At 37.4% G+C, this 18,861-nt stretch overlaps 1 protein-coding gene across 41 annotated transcripts in view; it reads left to right on the top strand.

Annotated features, from left to right (window-relative positions):
- mbnl2 (muscleblind-like splicing regulator 2) overlaps window positions 1-18,861 on the top strand; it is a 79,074-nt gene that overhangs the window by 40,846 nt on the left and 19,367 nt on the right. For all 41 annotated transcript variants that reach the window (XM_084101933.1, XM_084101922.1, XM_084101914.1 and 38 more), the window contains exon 3: window positions 18,580-18,744. In XM_084101933.1, the coding sequence (XP_083958059.1) occupies window positions 18,580-18,744 (165 nt within the window). The remainder of the gene's footprint in view (window positions 1-18,579; window positions 18,745-18,861) is intronic.

Below are 18,861 nucleotides of genomic sequence, written 5' to 3'. Positions count from 1 at the left end.
AACAAGTTTAAATGGGTACATTTTCTATAAATATTAGTCTTTGTTTTCTTTTCTGACATAGCCTACTCTAGTTCTTGTTAAAACACGCAAAGTCTGTGCATTTTGGGCACTTTTTTGGTGAAACCCTATTTAGGCTATTTTGTCCATCAAAAGTGTGCTTTCCCTTTAATTGGCATTGTTTAAAAAGTATTTTTTTTTTACATCGCTTATAAAAAGCTACAAGTTGCACGGCACTGCATTTTACTTTCACTTTTAAATTAGCGTCAATTCACCCGTCGCATGGAGTTTGATTGACAGGCGATCTGACCAATCATAATCCGCCATTTTTGTCCGAAAGCAGTTATGAGAGTTAGAAGATTAACGTCGGTGGATTTGAACTTGAAAAACTGTGCGTACTGAATTTTGCTGTTATAGATTTTGTGAAGTGTCTTGTTTTACCAGTTTTCATAATGTAGAGAGCGTGTTAATTTATCACATAAATAGCCTATAATAAATCAGTATAAGTTTATATACAAAACAGGATAAGATTGACTAAATATGATAATAAAAAATAGCTGATGAAATTAGCACTATCCAACAGTGATTTCGCTGTTCTAAAACAAGGCCATCATGGTAAAATCACTATAATTTATGGCTTCAATTGGCTTTTTGCTTTTATAAATCAACGATAAAAGCAATATGATAAAACATCAATGTTCAGAAGAATTCTTCTTGCTAGAGGAGTTGTTTAGTCTAATTATATATATTAAGAAAGCGTAACTGACGTAATAATCAGAATAAGCAATTCCTCTAGCTAGTAATATTCTTTGTAGTCAAACTGTAGGATGTTTACATCAGAATGAAGTTATTTCTTATTTTGATTTGTTTGAGATGCATCCCGCTCTGTTTTCCCATTTCTCCATGTTTCTTTGTAAATTTTGAATATCAATATTTATCATATGAATATCAATAATATCGAATATTGAAACAGGAAAATAATAATTCAATGATGTAAACAGGGTTCAGTTCTGCTGTAAAGCGGCTCGTGAAAGAAAATAGTGTCAGTTCAGTGTTAATTCAATTTCGTTCAATAATAAAAATTATCAAATGTGAAATGAGTTCAATTAAAGCAGCTCTGTAGAAAACCGTGATGTCGTCGTCCGGTTTTCCGACAGTCGAATCAGAAACATTGCTGAATATCATGTGTCCCCAGAGGCGACGATATCAAGGTGACAGACTCAGTCGAGGGACCAGTTCTCCTCTGGCCAAATCAATCAACACCCTGTGCAAATACTAGCCTATCTGTTGTTTCTCATATATATACTGTATATGATCAGATGTGGTCTGGCATTGATATCTGAGAGAGAGTGAAGGGAACGTGTGCTCTTGAAACGCATGAGTCACACTGATGCGCCTCTGTCATTTACAGACACTTCAGTCGCGTTAAGAGACTCCCGTCGGCCTCGCTCGGTCCTCGTGATGCCGGGACTCATCGACGAGCACAGGAGAGTGTGGCGATGAAGGCCATGAAATGTCAGGACACACGTGGTGTGTTCATGCTGACGCGTTTGCTGTTGTTCTAGTCAAGGGCTCTGTTTGTCAGGCATAAAAGCATCGAGCAGAAAGTGTGGGATGGGTTCGTGAATGCATTAATTTTGTCATGATTTATTCATCTTTACGTCGTTCCAAACCCATGTGACTTTCTTTCTCTCTCGTAGAACACAAAAGGAGAGACCATGCTGCTCTTTTCCACGCTAACTGAAACAGTTATATATTCTGTATTTAAATGATTTAATAAAATAAATGATAATAAATAAGAAAACAAATATTATTATTAATAGTAAATATTCAAACATGGTTAGATTATGACTTCTTTAATCGCAGCGAACTGCAGTGAAGTGGGACACTCGACACACGCGACTCATTTACATTGGCAAACATGTCGTAAGTGCTGTAGATAGTCATTGGCCTTGCTTCATCTGTGACAGATTGGCAGCTCTGACACGCAGCCATGATCAAAACACATCATGTGCATCACAGATCTTCTCACCCAGGTTCGTCATGATCGAAGCTGGTCATCTCAGTGATGTCTTAATTGAGAAAAAAAAGAATTCAGTTTAATGCATTAAAAATATTTAACGCAATTAACGCAGCATCCGTTTTTTCCCGTCATCCTTTGGCTGCGCTGTATATGTATAGTATATGGCTACGTTATCGTTCATATCTGTATATTTCCTTCCTGTTCGAACACATTTTTAAAATAACTGTCTTTATGTTGTTTTTCTGCAATAATTTGGAGATTAACTGTGAAATTATTAGAATATGAAAATATATTCAAAACTTCAATGTTAGGTGCAATTTATCGTGATTAATTACAGAAAAATGTTCAATCAGTTTTTTTTTGTTTTTTTTAATTGATTGATGGCACTAATTTTCCCTACCTGCATCAGCAAATTATAAGCAAACCGGTTTAAGTATGCTTGTTACTTGTTTATTTAGTCATTTACTGAATTTTATTATCACGGGAAATGACGCGCATGAAATGTGAATCATTGTCCATCATTTTGCGAGCAACTGGTGATAAAGAAAAATGCTGCGTCGCCTTGAGTCAGTGCATCATTACTGAATGACTGCGCTTTTGCAGTGGGGCTGTTTTGTGGGTGTGTGTGTTTGTATGCATGTGTGTATAAGAGAGTTTATTTGTGTGTTAAAGTGAGAATGTGTGTGGTGGATTATTGCGGCTCCTCAGGGTGGGCGTCACATCTCAGCACTTCACAGATGATCAGATTTACAGTGCTGGATCAGGCATGCTGAAGCAGACGGCCTCCTCTGTGCCCTAGAGACACAACACACACTCGTTCACTCATTCACTCATTCATGCCTGCGGTCTTTTATCTGTTCATAATATTTTAAGTTCGTTTGCTTAATAATGCATATGTGTATTCATGCATTAAGTCAATTTTTAAATTTTTGAATTAATGTTTTTGTTGTGCATTAATTCATTTGTTGATTTCATTTATTTGTTCACAATTATGAATAGACAACTAAACAAAATAATGTAATTTATAGAGGTTCTGACAAAATTGTAATTGCTGTCGTCTATTAAAAACACACAACATATTTAAAAAAAAATGATTGAATGAATGATTCAATGATTCAAAGACTTCCCTTGTTTCATTGCTGGATGAATCAGTGTTTTTGAACAAATCTCTTGAACGAATGATTCAATTACAAATGAATTTTTAGCCGTCACTTGTTGCCACCTACTGGTGTAATGATGTAATTAATACAATCTTCATTTGAAGCATCGAGTTACTTTCTAAAGGTGATATGCTCTATTTTGATCACTACCGTAGACATCAGTGTTTATATCTGAACTATGAACTTTTATCCCAGCACTTCTGTGATAATTTGAATGTTTGTAACACAGAAATAATGATACTGTGATGTTGAAAAGACTGTTTGTGAAGCTGATTCATACCTATACATGACAGATGCTCTCTCTCAAAGGTTTAATAGACACTTAAATGGTCATTTAGGTCATTCGTGCAGCTCAAGTATTTATGCATTCAATAATTTTTTCATGCTTTCACTATTTTATAAACTAATTTAATCGTTCATTTTGTCATGCATTCATTCATTTGTTCATTAAATTGTTAATTCATTCATTCACATAGTATGTAAACATGCTCAGAATATTTAAATGTACTGATTTAAATATTTTTGTTAATATATAACTAAACATGATAAAGCAAAACTCAATTTAGTGTAAGGTTCATTTTAGGTCGAGGCCTGGAAACAAACATCACCTTTTGCACGGCAGAATTAATATAATGCTGCTTTAACAGTTGTCTTGTTGTGTTAGAGTTCATTGACTTCAATTATATTGCAGAGAGTAGCCAGTATGTTCAAAGAAGAAGAAAAACAAATCTAGGTTTTGAATGACATGGCAAGAATTCTCACTTTCAGTTTAATCAGAGCTATTATTGTGCACTCGCTCTGGCTCAACGCAAGGTTGGCTGTCATCATCACAGTGTTTTTCCAGACCTTGAGAACTTCAGCTTGTGGTTTGATGCATCAGCACAACTAAAAACAAACACAGAGAGTGTGCTAAGCGAGTTAAGATCAATCTTTTGTTACTCTTTTATTCTTTGCGCACCAGCCGCCTCGCGTTTTCACTGCAACTCCTACACACTCCATGAGGGCGTCCATGTTGAATCAGTGCACCTGGTTAAAGCGTATAGAAATGAATGTGAAATCTGAGGAGCTTTCGGTGAGCGTGTGCCAGTGTTCATGACGTGCTCAGGCACTGATAGATATACGTGTGTGTGTGTGTGTGTGTGTGTGTGTGTGTGTGCTGGGATGTCCCTGCAGATGACAGGTTATGTGAGAATAGGCGTTTTAATGAGAGTCTCTCTCAGGCTTAGGTGAGCGGGATCTAGTCTTTCTTGCGCATTACTCTCAGACACGTCAGAGCCGTCTGTGGGATTATTGCTGCGGAGAGTCCAATGCATGCGTAATTACCAGCGGGAGAAACGGCTTTAAATGCATTTCAGGCATGTTCACATGATCTGCTCATTATACTGCTTCATTTATTACACTCAAGTCATAAATATATTTGGAAGTGCAAAGACATAGTTGCAGCATTTTTCACTTGCATCAAAAACTCACAGCAAAAATAATATAGTTTGCAATCTAAATTGAGACAATAAATATACATTTATGTGTTTCTTTTAGTTTTTCTTTGGTTACTGCACACACACAAACATATTCATATTCACATATTCATTCACTAAAGTGTTTTCTTGAAATAAATTGTTACAGGATTGTATTGTTCAGTGTGTAGCTAAACTCATTATTTTCTCTATTAAGAGCTGCTTATTCATGCATTAAATGTGTAAATTGAAACTACTTTGTATTGCAAACTGCACTGCAGACATATATATATACCGGTATATATATATATATATATATATTAGATAGATGTAAGATTTATGTACTCATGTGTGCGTTAGTAACGTTAACTAAACCAGCGTCAGGCAGTATTTCCCCATAAGTCTCTCTCACCTCATTATTTGTAATTGCCTTTTCCGCTACAGTGAAACTCACTTTGGGGAAGCGGTGATCTGGAAGAAGCTGATCCCTGCATTGAGTCTAATAAACTCTCACTTCTCACATCTGCAAACAACATCTCAGAATCTGAAACATCCCAAAAATGAGGACGCACTGACCATAAATATTCCAAACTGCATTTTGCATGATTTCTTTTTCTCTTTAATTTGTTTACATTAGAAAAAAAAAGCATTTGTAAAAGCATTGTTCTTCCATTGCAAATATGACCTGGACTTTAAGGAAATTAAGCATCACAGGTTGCTCGGTCTCACACCGTGTCCTAACCAGCCGCGATGATTCTGTTTTAGAAACGGTTTCTATTTGTCTGTGACGTCGCGCTGGAATAGGGCTGGGCGATATGGCCAAAAAAAAATCACGATAATTTTTTTTATATCAGTCGATATCGATAATTATCACGATAAAAGTCAAATCTTTATTTCTTTCAAGTTTAAAGGCAGATTTTTGCTCCTAAGTGAAAGTTGTATAAACCAGAGCGTTAATTGTGGTTTTAAACTACTCTTTATTGTCAGAACATATCAGGACAAACACTTGCCAAACAGGTGAACATTTCACAAATCTGAGGTAGAACATTCAAACATTTGTCATTTTTCCTTAACAAAATAAATATCTTTATTGGACAATTAATTTCTTAGTTTCTGCATGTGCTAATTTTTATTTGGTAAAATGTAATATTCTGACTTTGAGTTTTATTAAACTTAACCATTGGTCATCCAGTATCATGCATTTACATCATGATAACCTCACTATCATGGCAAAATGTAACTTTATGGTTTCTATGGTATTTGTATGAAAAACAGTAGCCTAAATACATTATTTAATACTGTAATTGTATTCCATCAGTCCTTTAATACATCGTCTACATTAATAATATAATACAATTCAAAATGTATATCCCACATTTCATGGTGCAGTTAATATTACTAGGCGAATGTTACAGTAAATCCATGGTAAATGATGGGAATTTGTAGACGGAAAAGCCTTCTGACTGTATCGTTGCGCACAGTGTTTCTCCTGTTTGTCAGCGCTGTTTCATCTGCCTTTAAACTGGTTTAAATCACTGAGACATTGCGCTCTTCGCTGAATTCAAGCGCTTCTCACTGGATCTCGTGACGAGAGCGATCAGAGTAAACGCATCGGCTCTAGTGAGCTCGCGCTGCGCTGCCGTTTGGACTTTGAGCCGAGCGGATAAATGGTCCGTGTGGCGCGTGGTTCAAATGAGTTTCGTTCCGCTTTTGGCGCATAAACATTATTGAACATTTATCGAACTCTTGATATCGTTTTATCGAGAAAAATTATATCGCGATAATTATCGTTATCGTTTTATCGCCCAGCCCTACGCTGGAACAACGAACACAAAGTGTGGCGATGATCATCTCAGGTGCTGTTTATGTGCTTTATTTAATGTTAAAAGCGTGTAATGTGACTTTGAATATCATTTAGTGCTCCAGCTTTGAAGCTGTAAAAGCAACAATGGATAATTCACCTCAGATCTTGAAATTAAACAAATGGAAACAAGAACGTTCAAACTGTGAACAAACAAGTGTATTCTTTGACAAAGATTGTTTTAGTAACTCAGCCGATGTATTTTAATAATGTTAAATGGTGTAATATTTGTGAATTTGATTATGCAGCTACTTATTCATTTTCTTGCAATTGCCGTCAAGATTACTCTCTGGTGCCGCGAGACTCCGCCCACAAGCTGTTCTGATTGGCTGTGGGTTGACGCATCTCGCAGTCGCGTCGCGTCTAGTTAGGACACGGTGTTACAGACGTACAGATCAGCACTTGGTACTGTGCAAGACTAAAGAATTAGTGTAATGTTTCAATTCCTTCTGTATTTCACTGATTCAGTTCCACTCTATTCGCTCGCTACCCACAGAGCCCTTCATTTTAAAGCAGGAAGTGATGTCGCTGAACAGCGCTCATGGTCGTGTAGGTCATATGATGAGTGCGGGAAATGGAGATGCGTGAAATGGATCAGAACTCCGGAAGAGGAACCGGGAGGGTTTACTCAGTCCTACTTTCTCATCCACCTTGGTTCTGGTTGCAGGGAAGTTCACTTAGTTAGGTTTCCTTTGACCGCTAGAGAAAACTTATTGGTGGTCGTTCACCCAGGACGTGCCACAGACACGAGACCCCTTCTTGGGTTCACAGCTTCATCGCAGGTTTTGAAGGTACTTTTTCAGTGTCATGTTCAGTCTGTGAGCATGAAGGCATGAGAGATCAGCTAGACTCCACGAGACTCCATTGCCCTTCAGCAACGCACACTGACAGATGCATTTTCAGGCTGATAGCCAGTCAACTGGTGCATGACCATATCTCTGTTTCTTGTGAGGGTTCGCACTCGTGAGGATACTCTTGCTTTGTGGTTAAGATTAGTGGCTGAAGCACAGGGATAGTAACCAGAAAGTTACTGATTCGAGTTCCTGAAGGTGCAAACCATCAGCCGTTGTGGCCTTGAGCAAGACATAAAGTCAATATGAAATCCACATATTGACCTTGTTTACTGTATTAATATTTGTTCCCGGTTTCATTGAAAGCTTCATTAGTGCATGTTGTTCTAAAGAACGTTTTTCTTCATCAGTCATCACTAAATATTTGCTCCACTTCTGAATTGCAAGGGGTTCGTGAGTTGACGAGAAGCTAATAATTCATTAATTTATAAAAATGTTTAAAAAAAACAAAAAAACATTTTTATTCAGAAATTAAACATTTTTAAATGATTAATTGAAGGGTTATTGCTATTATATTTAATACGTTTCTTGAGTTAGCCATGAATATGGAGTAGCCTTTGCTGTCAAATTATAAATAAATAAATATTTTAAAGGAAAAAAACAATAAAAAAAAACCACTTACCAAAATATATAAATATTTTATTTGTTTACCTGATATTAACTTAAAATCTCAGCGTTCCGAGGACTAAAAAACTTAGTGTGGAAATCCCTGAAGTAATATGATACTGGTTAATGTTATTAAAGATTATGGCAATAATTGCAAAAAGAAGCGTTGCGATTAGCGATGAACTGGAGAATGAACTTCAAGCTCCCTCCATTATCTTGGTTTGGAAATACATTCATTTAATATTTAGTTTTTACTTTGCAATACATGATAATAACGATAAAGAAGAAAAATTGTTTGCAAATGTTGCATCATGTTGAATTAAACTCCAGTAATACGTGTTCTCAAGTCAATTTAATTAAGAGTTTTAGTGGGTTGCATTCAGACATGATGTCCTGTTCGTGACATGCAACTGTTTGTGTGTGTATACAACGAGAGAAACTTGTTTTTATCAGTAAATGCGTGCCGAGGCATCCACACGTCTCCAGTGTTTGGAGGGCCGCCCTCATCAGATGTAATGCAGCTCGCCGCTGGAATAAAGGCCCATTGAGACTCAAATGCAAATGGGTGTTTGGGTGTTGGAGGCCACAACTGAGGCTCGATTCTCCTTCTCCTCTGAAAATGGCCCCTGTGTTTGTCTCCCGCCCACCAGCGCTGTCGGATTACTTTTGACTGCAGGCCCGGAAAATCAAGGAAACCGGAGTCGAGCCGGAGAGAAGCGGGTCCGCAGTTCAAGCTCCAATTTGTGGTCGATTGGTCAAATAGTAGAGGATGACAAAGGGCGTTTATATGGAGTTAATATTGTGCCATAATTAAACAAACAAATCCAGCATTTTGCAAACAAACTCAAAAGGAAAACTCGACTCGCAAACAAACAGAAAGCAATGTGCAAGTGCAAAGGTCAATTTGAGTGAAAATGCAGTGGAGTAACAAATATGTTTTTAAACATTTTACAAAAGAAAACCTTAAAAAGGTTAATTATAGATAAATTAACGCGCCTGTTCACCGGTCATTTTCCTCAGCTGTAGGCAAAGGCAAGTTTCAAATCCGTTCTTCTCCCGGGAGACTAGCGCTAAATGAATCCCCTAGCTTAGCGCCATCTACTGTTTTAGAAGAGGAAGTTGCTCAACTGCATTTGTGAGAAAATCGAGCTGAGAGATCTCATAAAAAGCCAAGTGTCTCCCAATCATAACAGACAGATATGCATTTGTATGCACTAGATTTGGTATTTTTTCAAAGGTTACATGCAATTTGTAGGATGGTTTGTATTTATTTGTGAAATATTATCTAGGCTCATTTATTTATATTTGTAAAACACAATACATATTTGTTACTCCACTGCATTTTCGCTCAAATTGACCTTTGTACTTGCACATTGCTTTCTGTTTGTTTGCTGGATTTGTTTGTTTAATTATGGCACAGTATTAACTCCATACATTTAACATTTTCCGTCATTTAGTGTTTGGACAGATGACAGTAAAAACTAGGAATGTATCTATTGTTAGGAGATTCTGGGATTTTATTCCACAGGGGAAAATCTAAGTGTAAATCTATTATTAGTGTCTGAAAACACTAATTCCACCAGCCAACTTGACCTCAGTTAGACCCTAATTAGCATGTTCACCCTAAATGCTAATTTTCTTGAAAATGCGGTACGTTTATATGGGCGAGAGATGGGAATTACTTGGCTTGAGTCTGGGGCACGGATATTAAATGGGTTAAGTGGTTTTAATCCTAATCTCTCCATGAAACGGATAACAGTGTTCCCAGTCCTCACTGGGATTGAGTTGAGGAGAGTGTATAGAACATTTACTGTGAGTTTATGGTGTTGGTGCTGCGTTTCAGATGTTTCAGGTGCGGCCGTTTCTGAGCTTTGAAAGGGGCGAGAGCTTTTAGGGGTTCAAAGAAGTCATTCACAGTAAGTGGAGTTAATTTGTGTAAAAGCTTTCTGGTTACCTGATACCCTCCTGGTGCTCACAACTGATTGAAAGACTTTCCCTAATGCACTTAAACAGCTGTGGTGTGACGCTGCACGTGTGTGGTGCTCATGTGGGCGACACGGGTTCAAATCTGATTCAATCAGGATCCTGATTGCACCTTTCCTCACCATTCTTTCATCTATCGTTGCTATCTTACTGTCTGTCTGTTGTTGTGTCTGTCGTTCTCTCTAGCTATTTGTCCATCTGTCGTTCTCTCTATTGTCTGTCTGTCTGCTGACTATTTGCCGTTCTATCAGTCTGTATAACTCTACATCTATCGATCGATCATTCATTCCTTCGTTCCTTCGGATCGTTCGTACCTTCATTCCTTCATTCTATCTGTTGTTCGTTTCTACGTATTGATCTAGTCTTCTATCATATCTATCTGTCTGTGTGTATCTATCTATCTATCTATCTATCTATCTATCGTTCTTTTGTTCCTTCGTTCATTCCTTCTATCTGTCTGTCTATCATCTATTGGTCTATTTATATTTCTATTCATTGCTCTATCATCCATCTATCGTTCCATCTATCTATCTGTCGTTCCATCCATCTATCTATCGTTCCATCCATTCATCTATCGTTCTATCCATCCATCCATCCATCCATCCATCCAGTTTTTAGAAATTCTTTTTTATATTAATTATTTTTCCTTAGATTCAAATTGTAATTCTGCATCCCTTTGGCTACCTCAAAGTTCTCAGGAATTGAATTTGAATTGAAAAGGCCTTCTGAATTCAGTTCTGACTTATACAGGTATGAATCCCTACAAAAGTCCCAACATGATGACAAGGACGCTCATGTCAGAAGACTGTCTTTGTCAGCATTCCCAGGAGCTCATCCCGTTAAGCCTCTTTGATCTCGCTCTCTCACTGTGCCGTATAGTAATCAAGCCTATTTATTTAAGTGCCGCGCAGGAGAGTGACAGGCCCGGCGTGACCCACTGTACTTTCACTCAGTGCTGGCCAGACCACACGACGGCTACACTACACTGCCTTTCACGTCAACATCTGCTTGATTTTCATGTCAGTCATAGAGATTGTATCACAGTTTTAAAGTTCTAGTAAATCTATATATGTGTCACAGTCTAGTAGTCCCTTGAGCTCAGCAGATTGTGAGTAGTGTTTTGTTCATGCCACATTAATGGTTGTCTAACCCATTTGTTCTGACATGTAGGGTCTGACGGGTCACTTCCCTTGAGACACAAACTCATTTTCCATTATTTGAGGTATTTGAAACAAACATTGACTGCTATTGCTTGCTAGTGCAGGGATACTTGACAGTTTTAAATATGTTTGCGTATCGCCTTCGAGGTCAGAGTTACTCCAGATGTAGTTATTTTTCACTGAAGTAACGCATACACCTGAGCGGTAAAATCTGGTTTGTATTGCAGCTTCACTTTTCAAGTCACATGTATTTATATAGAGCTTTATACAGTACAGATTGTTTAAAAGCAGCCTTACAGTAATAAAGAGGAAAATAACTGCCAAGATTGTGATAACATCCAAAACTCAATTCGGTGCAAATGCAGATTCATTTGTGATGCTGTGTATGTAAAACCACTCTTTTTCTTTTCCTTTCAAGACATAAAATGCATAAAATGAAACTCGATTGATTGTGTGTTGCTTTACATTGTCATAAATGGCCAGGACACGATGCAAATAGATGTTAATGAGCATTCACACTGACAACAGTTTGCAGCTGCAAAGTGAAGTGAATCAGGCATTTTCAGTGATGCTGTCAATCAACAGTACGTCATTTTGCCAGACTGAATCGGTTCAGTCGTGCTACACCTGGAATTCAATCCAGTTCAAATTCAGATTCATTTGGGATGTGATGTTTCTTTCAGGATGTGAAATGCAGTAAATTAAGACCGTACACCATATGATGCTCATTAACATGCTTTGAACGGCTTGCAATGACAATCCGCCATGAACCTTGTACCTCTTCTTTAAAGGGGTGGTTGATTATGATTTCATTTTTCTAACTTTAGTTAGTGTGTAATGTTGCTGTTTGAGCATAAACAACATCTGCAAAGTTACAATGCTCAAAGCAAAGGGAGATATTTTCTTTTAAAGAAATTGCTTTTTAAGGACTACAACAAACGGCTGGTAGAGACTACACCACATTCCTCCCGGGTTAGTGACATCACAAACCACAGAATTTACATAAACCCCGCCCCCGGAACACGATTTATAGATTATCAAGACAGAATATGCTAATCAATGGCTAGAAGATAACTACACATCAGCTACATAAATTCATCAACTAACCATTCAGAAATGTCCTGTTGCTTCTTCATGTTGTCACTTCTTCTTGAGTCTCTCCATCATTGTCTGACTCCGGTTTGAACATAAAAGGCTAAAAGTTTTCGAAATTTTCAGTGCACGTCTGTGTGAGTACAAGCTCTTGAAGCTCCGCCCCCTGTGCCGGGAGCAGCAGCTCATTTGCATTTAAAGGAACAGACACAAAACGGTGCGTTTTTTCTCACCCTCAAAAAGTGACGACTTTAACATGCTATATACAAAAATCTGTGTTGTATTTTGAGCTAAAACTTCACATACACACTCTGGGGACATCAAAGACATATATTACATCTTGTGAAAAGGGCATTATACCACCCCTTTAAAGTTTCTTCCGCTTTTTTCTCCTTTAATGTCTTCATCTCATCTCGGATTTCTAAATCTGGTGCCTCCATTAATTGCAGTGATGCAGTATTGTGTAGCACGTCGAGGATCGGTCATTTGATACAGAGCTTCTTCTCGTCCTCCATCAGCACCATTCCTGCCGAGTTTGACGGTAAAAATAGACCATCCCTCCTTCATTATTGAATCAGCAGTCTCCTCTCAATCTCACATAGCAAATCAAACCTCTCATACATATTCCAGTACGATCCTTTGCACAGAATCGAAAATCCCGATGGTGGAAGTCCTCTATCAGGTGTCTTTCACTTCTCCTCACCATCCGTCACTTCAGAGAGTCCGTCTTTTGGCCCGGACTGATTGGCTTTGACACCTTTCAGCTTTTGGCCTGATGGCTGAGCAACACTGTTATTCCAGCAGGGATATCGATAGCCATCGGCACCCTGATCCTATGGATTACAGCGCTGCATATTTGGGAATTTGAGGGTGTTAAGTGTCTAGACCTGTCTTCAACTTGGCCTATAATTGATTATGTGTTTCTGGCGAAGGATATTAGCATCATTTACACTAGTGGTCCAAAGTTTAGAATAGTTAACTTTTTCCCCGCCAGCGTTAAAAATAAAAAAAAGTTTAGTCATTTTCACAAAGTATTCATATTTTGTTGTATGAATGTCTAAACATGCAATGTATCTAAAGAAAGAAGGACAGACCCATTTTATTGTAGCTTCATGCATTCTTTTTTTTATCAACACTTGAATGTGGGTAAGTTTCATAAAAAAAGCAACATTTTGAGTGGTCGAAGTCCATCAACACCCCTAATGCTTCACACTATAGCTCGTCCTGGGTCGACATTTCATTCGGTAACATTTTTGATTCATATGCTGTTTAATGTTGATGATCGCGTTATTTTATGTAAGCATCTGCTTATGCTATCGCTTGTTTCTGCTGCTTCTTCTTCTTCTTTGCCTGTGTTTTGATCTGGAGATTAAGTACTCTTGCAGAAAATGTGTAAAAGCGCACCCCTACCGTATAATAGTAAAACACGGATTGCCAGAAAAGGCCATGTGGGGAAGCGTTGTCTCACAAATGATGGAAATTTTCAATGGCAGGGAAAGAGTTAAGATGTTTTAATGTTTTTGAAAGAAGTCTTTTATGCTCATCAACACTGCATTTATTTGATCAAATATACTATAAAAACCATAATAATGCGAAATATCATTACTATTTAAAATAACTGTTAGTATTTGAATTTTGAAATTTTCAGTGCATGTGTGTGTGAGGTAAAAAGACACAAGCTGTTGAAGCTCCGCCCTCTGTGCCGGGAGCAGCAGCTCATTTGTATTTAAAGGAACAGACACAAAAACACTCACCTTCAAAACAATTTTAACATGCTATATACAAATATCTGTGTGGTATTTTGAGCTAAAACTTCACATACACACATACGCATTATACCAGCCCTTTAAATGATCGCAAATGCAACATATTTTGGGTGTGATCAATCACCCAAGGTCTCGACCGCATTAACAAAAGTCATATTTGGGCTCCTGGTGCTGCAATGAAGCTGATTCAGCGTTGTTTAACTGTTTGGAGATCATGGAAATGACAGCCATGCTCCGTTTAGATCTAGTTTCGCGTTATTTATAGCACACTATCTCCATTGCAATTCGAGTAAGGAAGGATACCTGGACATCTTGCGCTTTTATCCTTGTTGTCATAAACCAACACAAGCAAGCAAGACCTCAGATAAGCTGAGCGAGCACATTCCTGCGAACGCTTCCCAAGTGGTTTTCAAGGGATTTGTGACCTCCCTACAACAATGCAGAGTACACAATAGCTTATATAGGTCACATCTCTACTTTAAACGGTCTCATACCATAAGGAAACATAAGTATGATTGAATAAATATTATGCAATTTGATCATAGTGAAATAAGCACGAACAATTCTGAATATCATTTTCATTTTGAATGAATGTGGTTTATACAGAGACTTTTGTCTGTATTTCATTCAGGTTTTCATTTTTGCATATAGGAAGCATTGCATCTGGTTAGCAGTGAGCTAGTGTCAGGATAGTGTCACAGTGTATGATCTGACAGCTAGCACAATGCTTGTGTTTTTAGTGTGTAGTCAGAAGAACAGTTAAAGATATTGCTTGTGTGTCATGCACACATATGTGCATCAGTCTTTTCCACATTGTACTAGTTTTATTTTTTTGCATGTCATTTGTTATAAAAAAAAAAATCCATAATTTTTAAATTTAGCAGACATTTAAAACAGAATTAAAAAATTGCAGAATTTAGAAATAATAAAATGTAGGCTAGTTAAAGGCACACTGTGAAGGAATTGTGTTTTTGTCAAACAGCGACCTCTAGAGTCGCTATGGAATACTTGCACTGTCGTAAATACCCCTCCACCCCCCCACCTCCCACCCTGTACACCGGTACCTGCATCGGGCATGGAATAGGCACAGATAGACTCCGAAGACATGATTATTGCAATTTATCATAATAGTTTGCAAATTGTGCTCGTTTACACTATTTACAACCTCTACGTTAGGCTTATTTATGTCCTGATAATTATGTGAGATATTAAAAACTGTTCTCATGATAATCGCAAGAATCAACGTCAACAGCGTCGTCTGATATCCCTCAGGACTACGTGATAAATACACCTCACAACACCTGTGTTCAGCTGCCAAACTACTTCGTGAGGCAAGCTAGGCAATAAAACATAACGCAAAAAACACGTAAGAGAAACAAGTGTTTTTTTAGCAAGTCTGTTAACAGCTCTGATAATCGAAAGCTAGCTAGACATATGTGGAAATTATTGGACTGGTCTAATTATCAGCAATAAATGAATGAACAGCATATAAAAAAAAAAAACATACTACACGCAAGCGCAACAACATACAACATAGAATGCAAACAAGTTTACAAATAAGAGATTTATTTACTGGCCACTTCATGCGTTTTCTCAGATCGGATAGCTATCAGATTTATCAAAACAATTCTATTTACACCTGGTCACATAAATGTGTTTTTGTGAAACGGATTTAAATCCGATCTTCAATCCCCGCGCTGTATGCAGATTTAATGGAGTGCACGTCACCGAAAGCAACAGATATGAGCTGCATTTTATTGATCATCAGCTAAAATTTCAAAATCAAAGACCGCAATAAGAGAGAGCGGCAACAGCCCTGGTAAGATCACTTCATTTCTTTACTTTTAATGATGATGATTGTGTGTTAAGCGTCTGCGACTTACTTTCACTTTGATTTGCGATAGTTTGCACGTTCTCTTGATGAATAGCCTATGCTCAGTTGCTCATCTGCGGTGATGCGTGTTCCAGTAGCGTCGTCATATCTCTCTATAACATATAGCCTATAACACGCTCTCACACGTTTTTATTTTTAGCATTTTTGAGAGGAGTACAATTTACATGTGGTTTCAACAACCAGATGCATTTACACGTGTCCATTTTCGTCTGGAATGCGTCTCAGACCTCCTCCTGAAGTGGTTTGAGCGGTCGGATTCAAATCCGTCTTGAATGCGTTTCGGAGGGCATTTACACCTGGTCTTTTCACGATCGGATAGCTATCCCACCTGAGAAAACGCATGAAGTGGCCAGGTGTAAACAGCCCCATGACAAAAACATACGCACGAAAGCCGAAAACAAACGCTGGTTGGCCTCTCACGTCCAAATTTGAGGAAGTGGTGGGGGAAGTGACGTATGCCGTAAAGCAGTCGAATTTTGTAGTTCTTTTTGTGCTTGGGTTACTACCCGAACCCCGAAGTTACATAGTGCCAGTAAAAGCGATACAGACCCCGTCAGGCTATGGCAGACATATCATTCAACCTATTGTAAGTCGATGTACCATCACAAGGGTCTTGGAAATATATTATGAAGGTTGAAAAGTTTCACAGTGTGCCTTTAAATTATATATATATAAATTATAATTATAATTATATATATATATATATATATATATATATAAAACCAATATCAGAAATATTAAAAACAGAAATAAAAACATTTTGAAATATAAAAGTAATTAAAAAAAATTATTTCAATAAATTTTTTTTTTTAATTAAACAGAGACATTAAAAACAAATAAAAAATACAGAATTTAGAACTATGTGAAATTAAATTATATATAATTAACCATATTTATAATTAAAAAAAAACGCATTTCTTTGTACTAATGTACTGATTATTACTTTACTCAATTATATCTATATTTTCGTTTCCTTCATTTTCCTTGTTTTGTAAGTCTCATGAGCGTGTGATCTGTGTGCTCAAGGTTAGCGTGGAGATCTCGCAGCTGATGCTGTAGGACTCATGCAGGGCGATGAGCATCTGCAGAACACGAGAGATTCTCTCTGTGTGTGTGTGTGTGTGTGTGTGTGTGTCTGCAGTATGTGCTTCCGCTGCGCTTCTTTAACCCCTCCTCCACTATTTCTCACATCTCGTATCAGCTCGGCCTCCCGTGTCACTGGATATCCTGCAGTGGAGTTTTAATGCAAACACACGCTTGACCTTGTGAGAATATTCTTCGGCCTACTTAATTAATATTGCAGTATGGAGACGACATCTTCTCTGCATTGATGCTGCTTGTATTTCATGTAGAGTCATTTCTACACTGTTTTTAGCTCTCTTCTCTTTTTTTATTGCAGAGGCAAACTTTATTGATGTTATTTCTCATATGTGACCCTGGATCACAAAACCAGTCATAAGTCACATGGGTATATTTGTGGCAATAGCCAACAATACATTGTATGGGTCAACATTATTCGATTTTTCTTTTATGCCAAAAATCATTAGGATATTAAGTAAAGATCATGTTGCGTGAGGATATTTAGTAAATTTCCTACTGTAAATATATAAAACATTTATTTTTGTGAGTGAATGCAGCACAATCGCCAACATAAATGAACAACTTTAAAGGAGATTTTCTCAATGTTTTGATTTTTTGCATCCTCAGATTCCAGATTAGTTGTATCTCTGCCAAATATTGTCCTATCCTAACAAACCATACATCAATGGAAAGCTTATTTATTCAGCTTTCCGATTTTTTTTCCGAAAAATGTTTACCCATGTGACTGGTTTTGTGGTCCAGGGTCACATATTGTGAAATAAGATTTTGGTCATATTGTCCACCCCTAAAGTGTAGTTCATGCTTTTAACTAAACTGATTTACTATTAATATAACAAAACACTAAACTAAACATTAAAATATTGCTTGCAAACCATTTTATTTTGTTAATATACTCATTATAATATTATGCTTTTGTAGTTGCGGCATCTATCACTCCTGAAAATAAATGAAAACAAACATTGACCCCTTGGGATAAATCTGTAGAAAGTAAAATAAAATATGCAAATAGATGTTGTTATTTCTGCAGAGGTAAACTTATTAATGATATATGTTTACTGTATAGAATGAATCAATAGTCAAATAATAGTCTTTTTTGAGAATTTGATGGGAAATGATTAGGGGTGTAACAATATATCGTGTCCCAATATATCACACTACAAAAATGCAACAATATGTATTGTGGATAGTGACTATATGTATTGTGGATAGTTCACCCAAAATGAAAATTACTGTGCGTGAGTTTTAGTGTCAGTACTACATTAAACTACTGTATATAATGCTGAATATAATGTATAATAATGCAATGGGGGAATACTTGTGGGTCCTAATAATTGCCAAATGTCTTAAAAAGTGGCCTACATTATTTTAAATATATCTAGTCAGTGAAAGAGTGCAAACAAATTCGTCTTAAATAATTCTTGTCAGCTTCAGAATCATGAATATTTCTATTCTGGTGTCACTATGTGTCCTGCCCATATTGTCATATGTCTTGGAGTATCGCAATAATATCGTATTGTGAGTTCAGTATCGCCATATGTATCGAATCGTGACATGAGACTTCAGCAAATGTTTTAATTATCAACAAACGTAGATTCTGACGAGTTTGTCATTTGTGATCTTTCCCGCCGTAGGGTCGGTGTACGAGAGAGAACTGTAAGTACCTTCACCCGCCAGCGCATCTGAAGACGCAGCTGGAAATCAACGGACGCAACAACCTCATCCAGCAGAAGACGGCAGCAGCGATGCTGGCCCAGCAGATGCAGTTCATGATCCCCGGCACCACCATGCAACCAGTGGTAGGAAACCCGACGTCTGTCTTTTTAGATGCGTTTTGCATTTGTTGAGCCTTCCACAGGGTTTCCGCGGGCATTACAAAGCATTAAATGGATTTTGCGAAAATTAAGGCCTTAAAT

Source organism: Abramis brama (genome assembly GCF_963993115.1).
Source record: "Abramis brama genome assembly, chromosome: 2".
NCBI classification, from domain to species: Eukaryota; Metazoa; Chordata; class Actinopteri; order Cypriniformes; family Leuciscidae; genus Abramis; species Abramis brama.
This window is presented reverse-complemented; position numbering and strand designations above follow the sequence as displayed.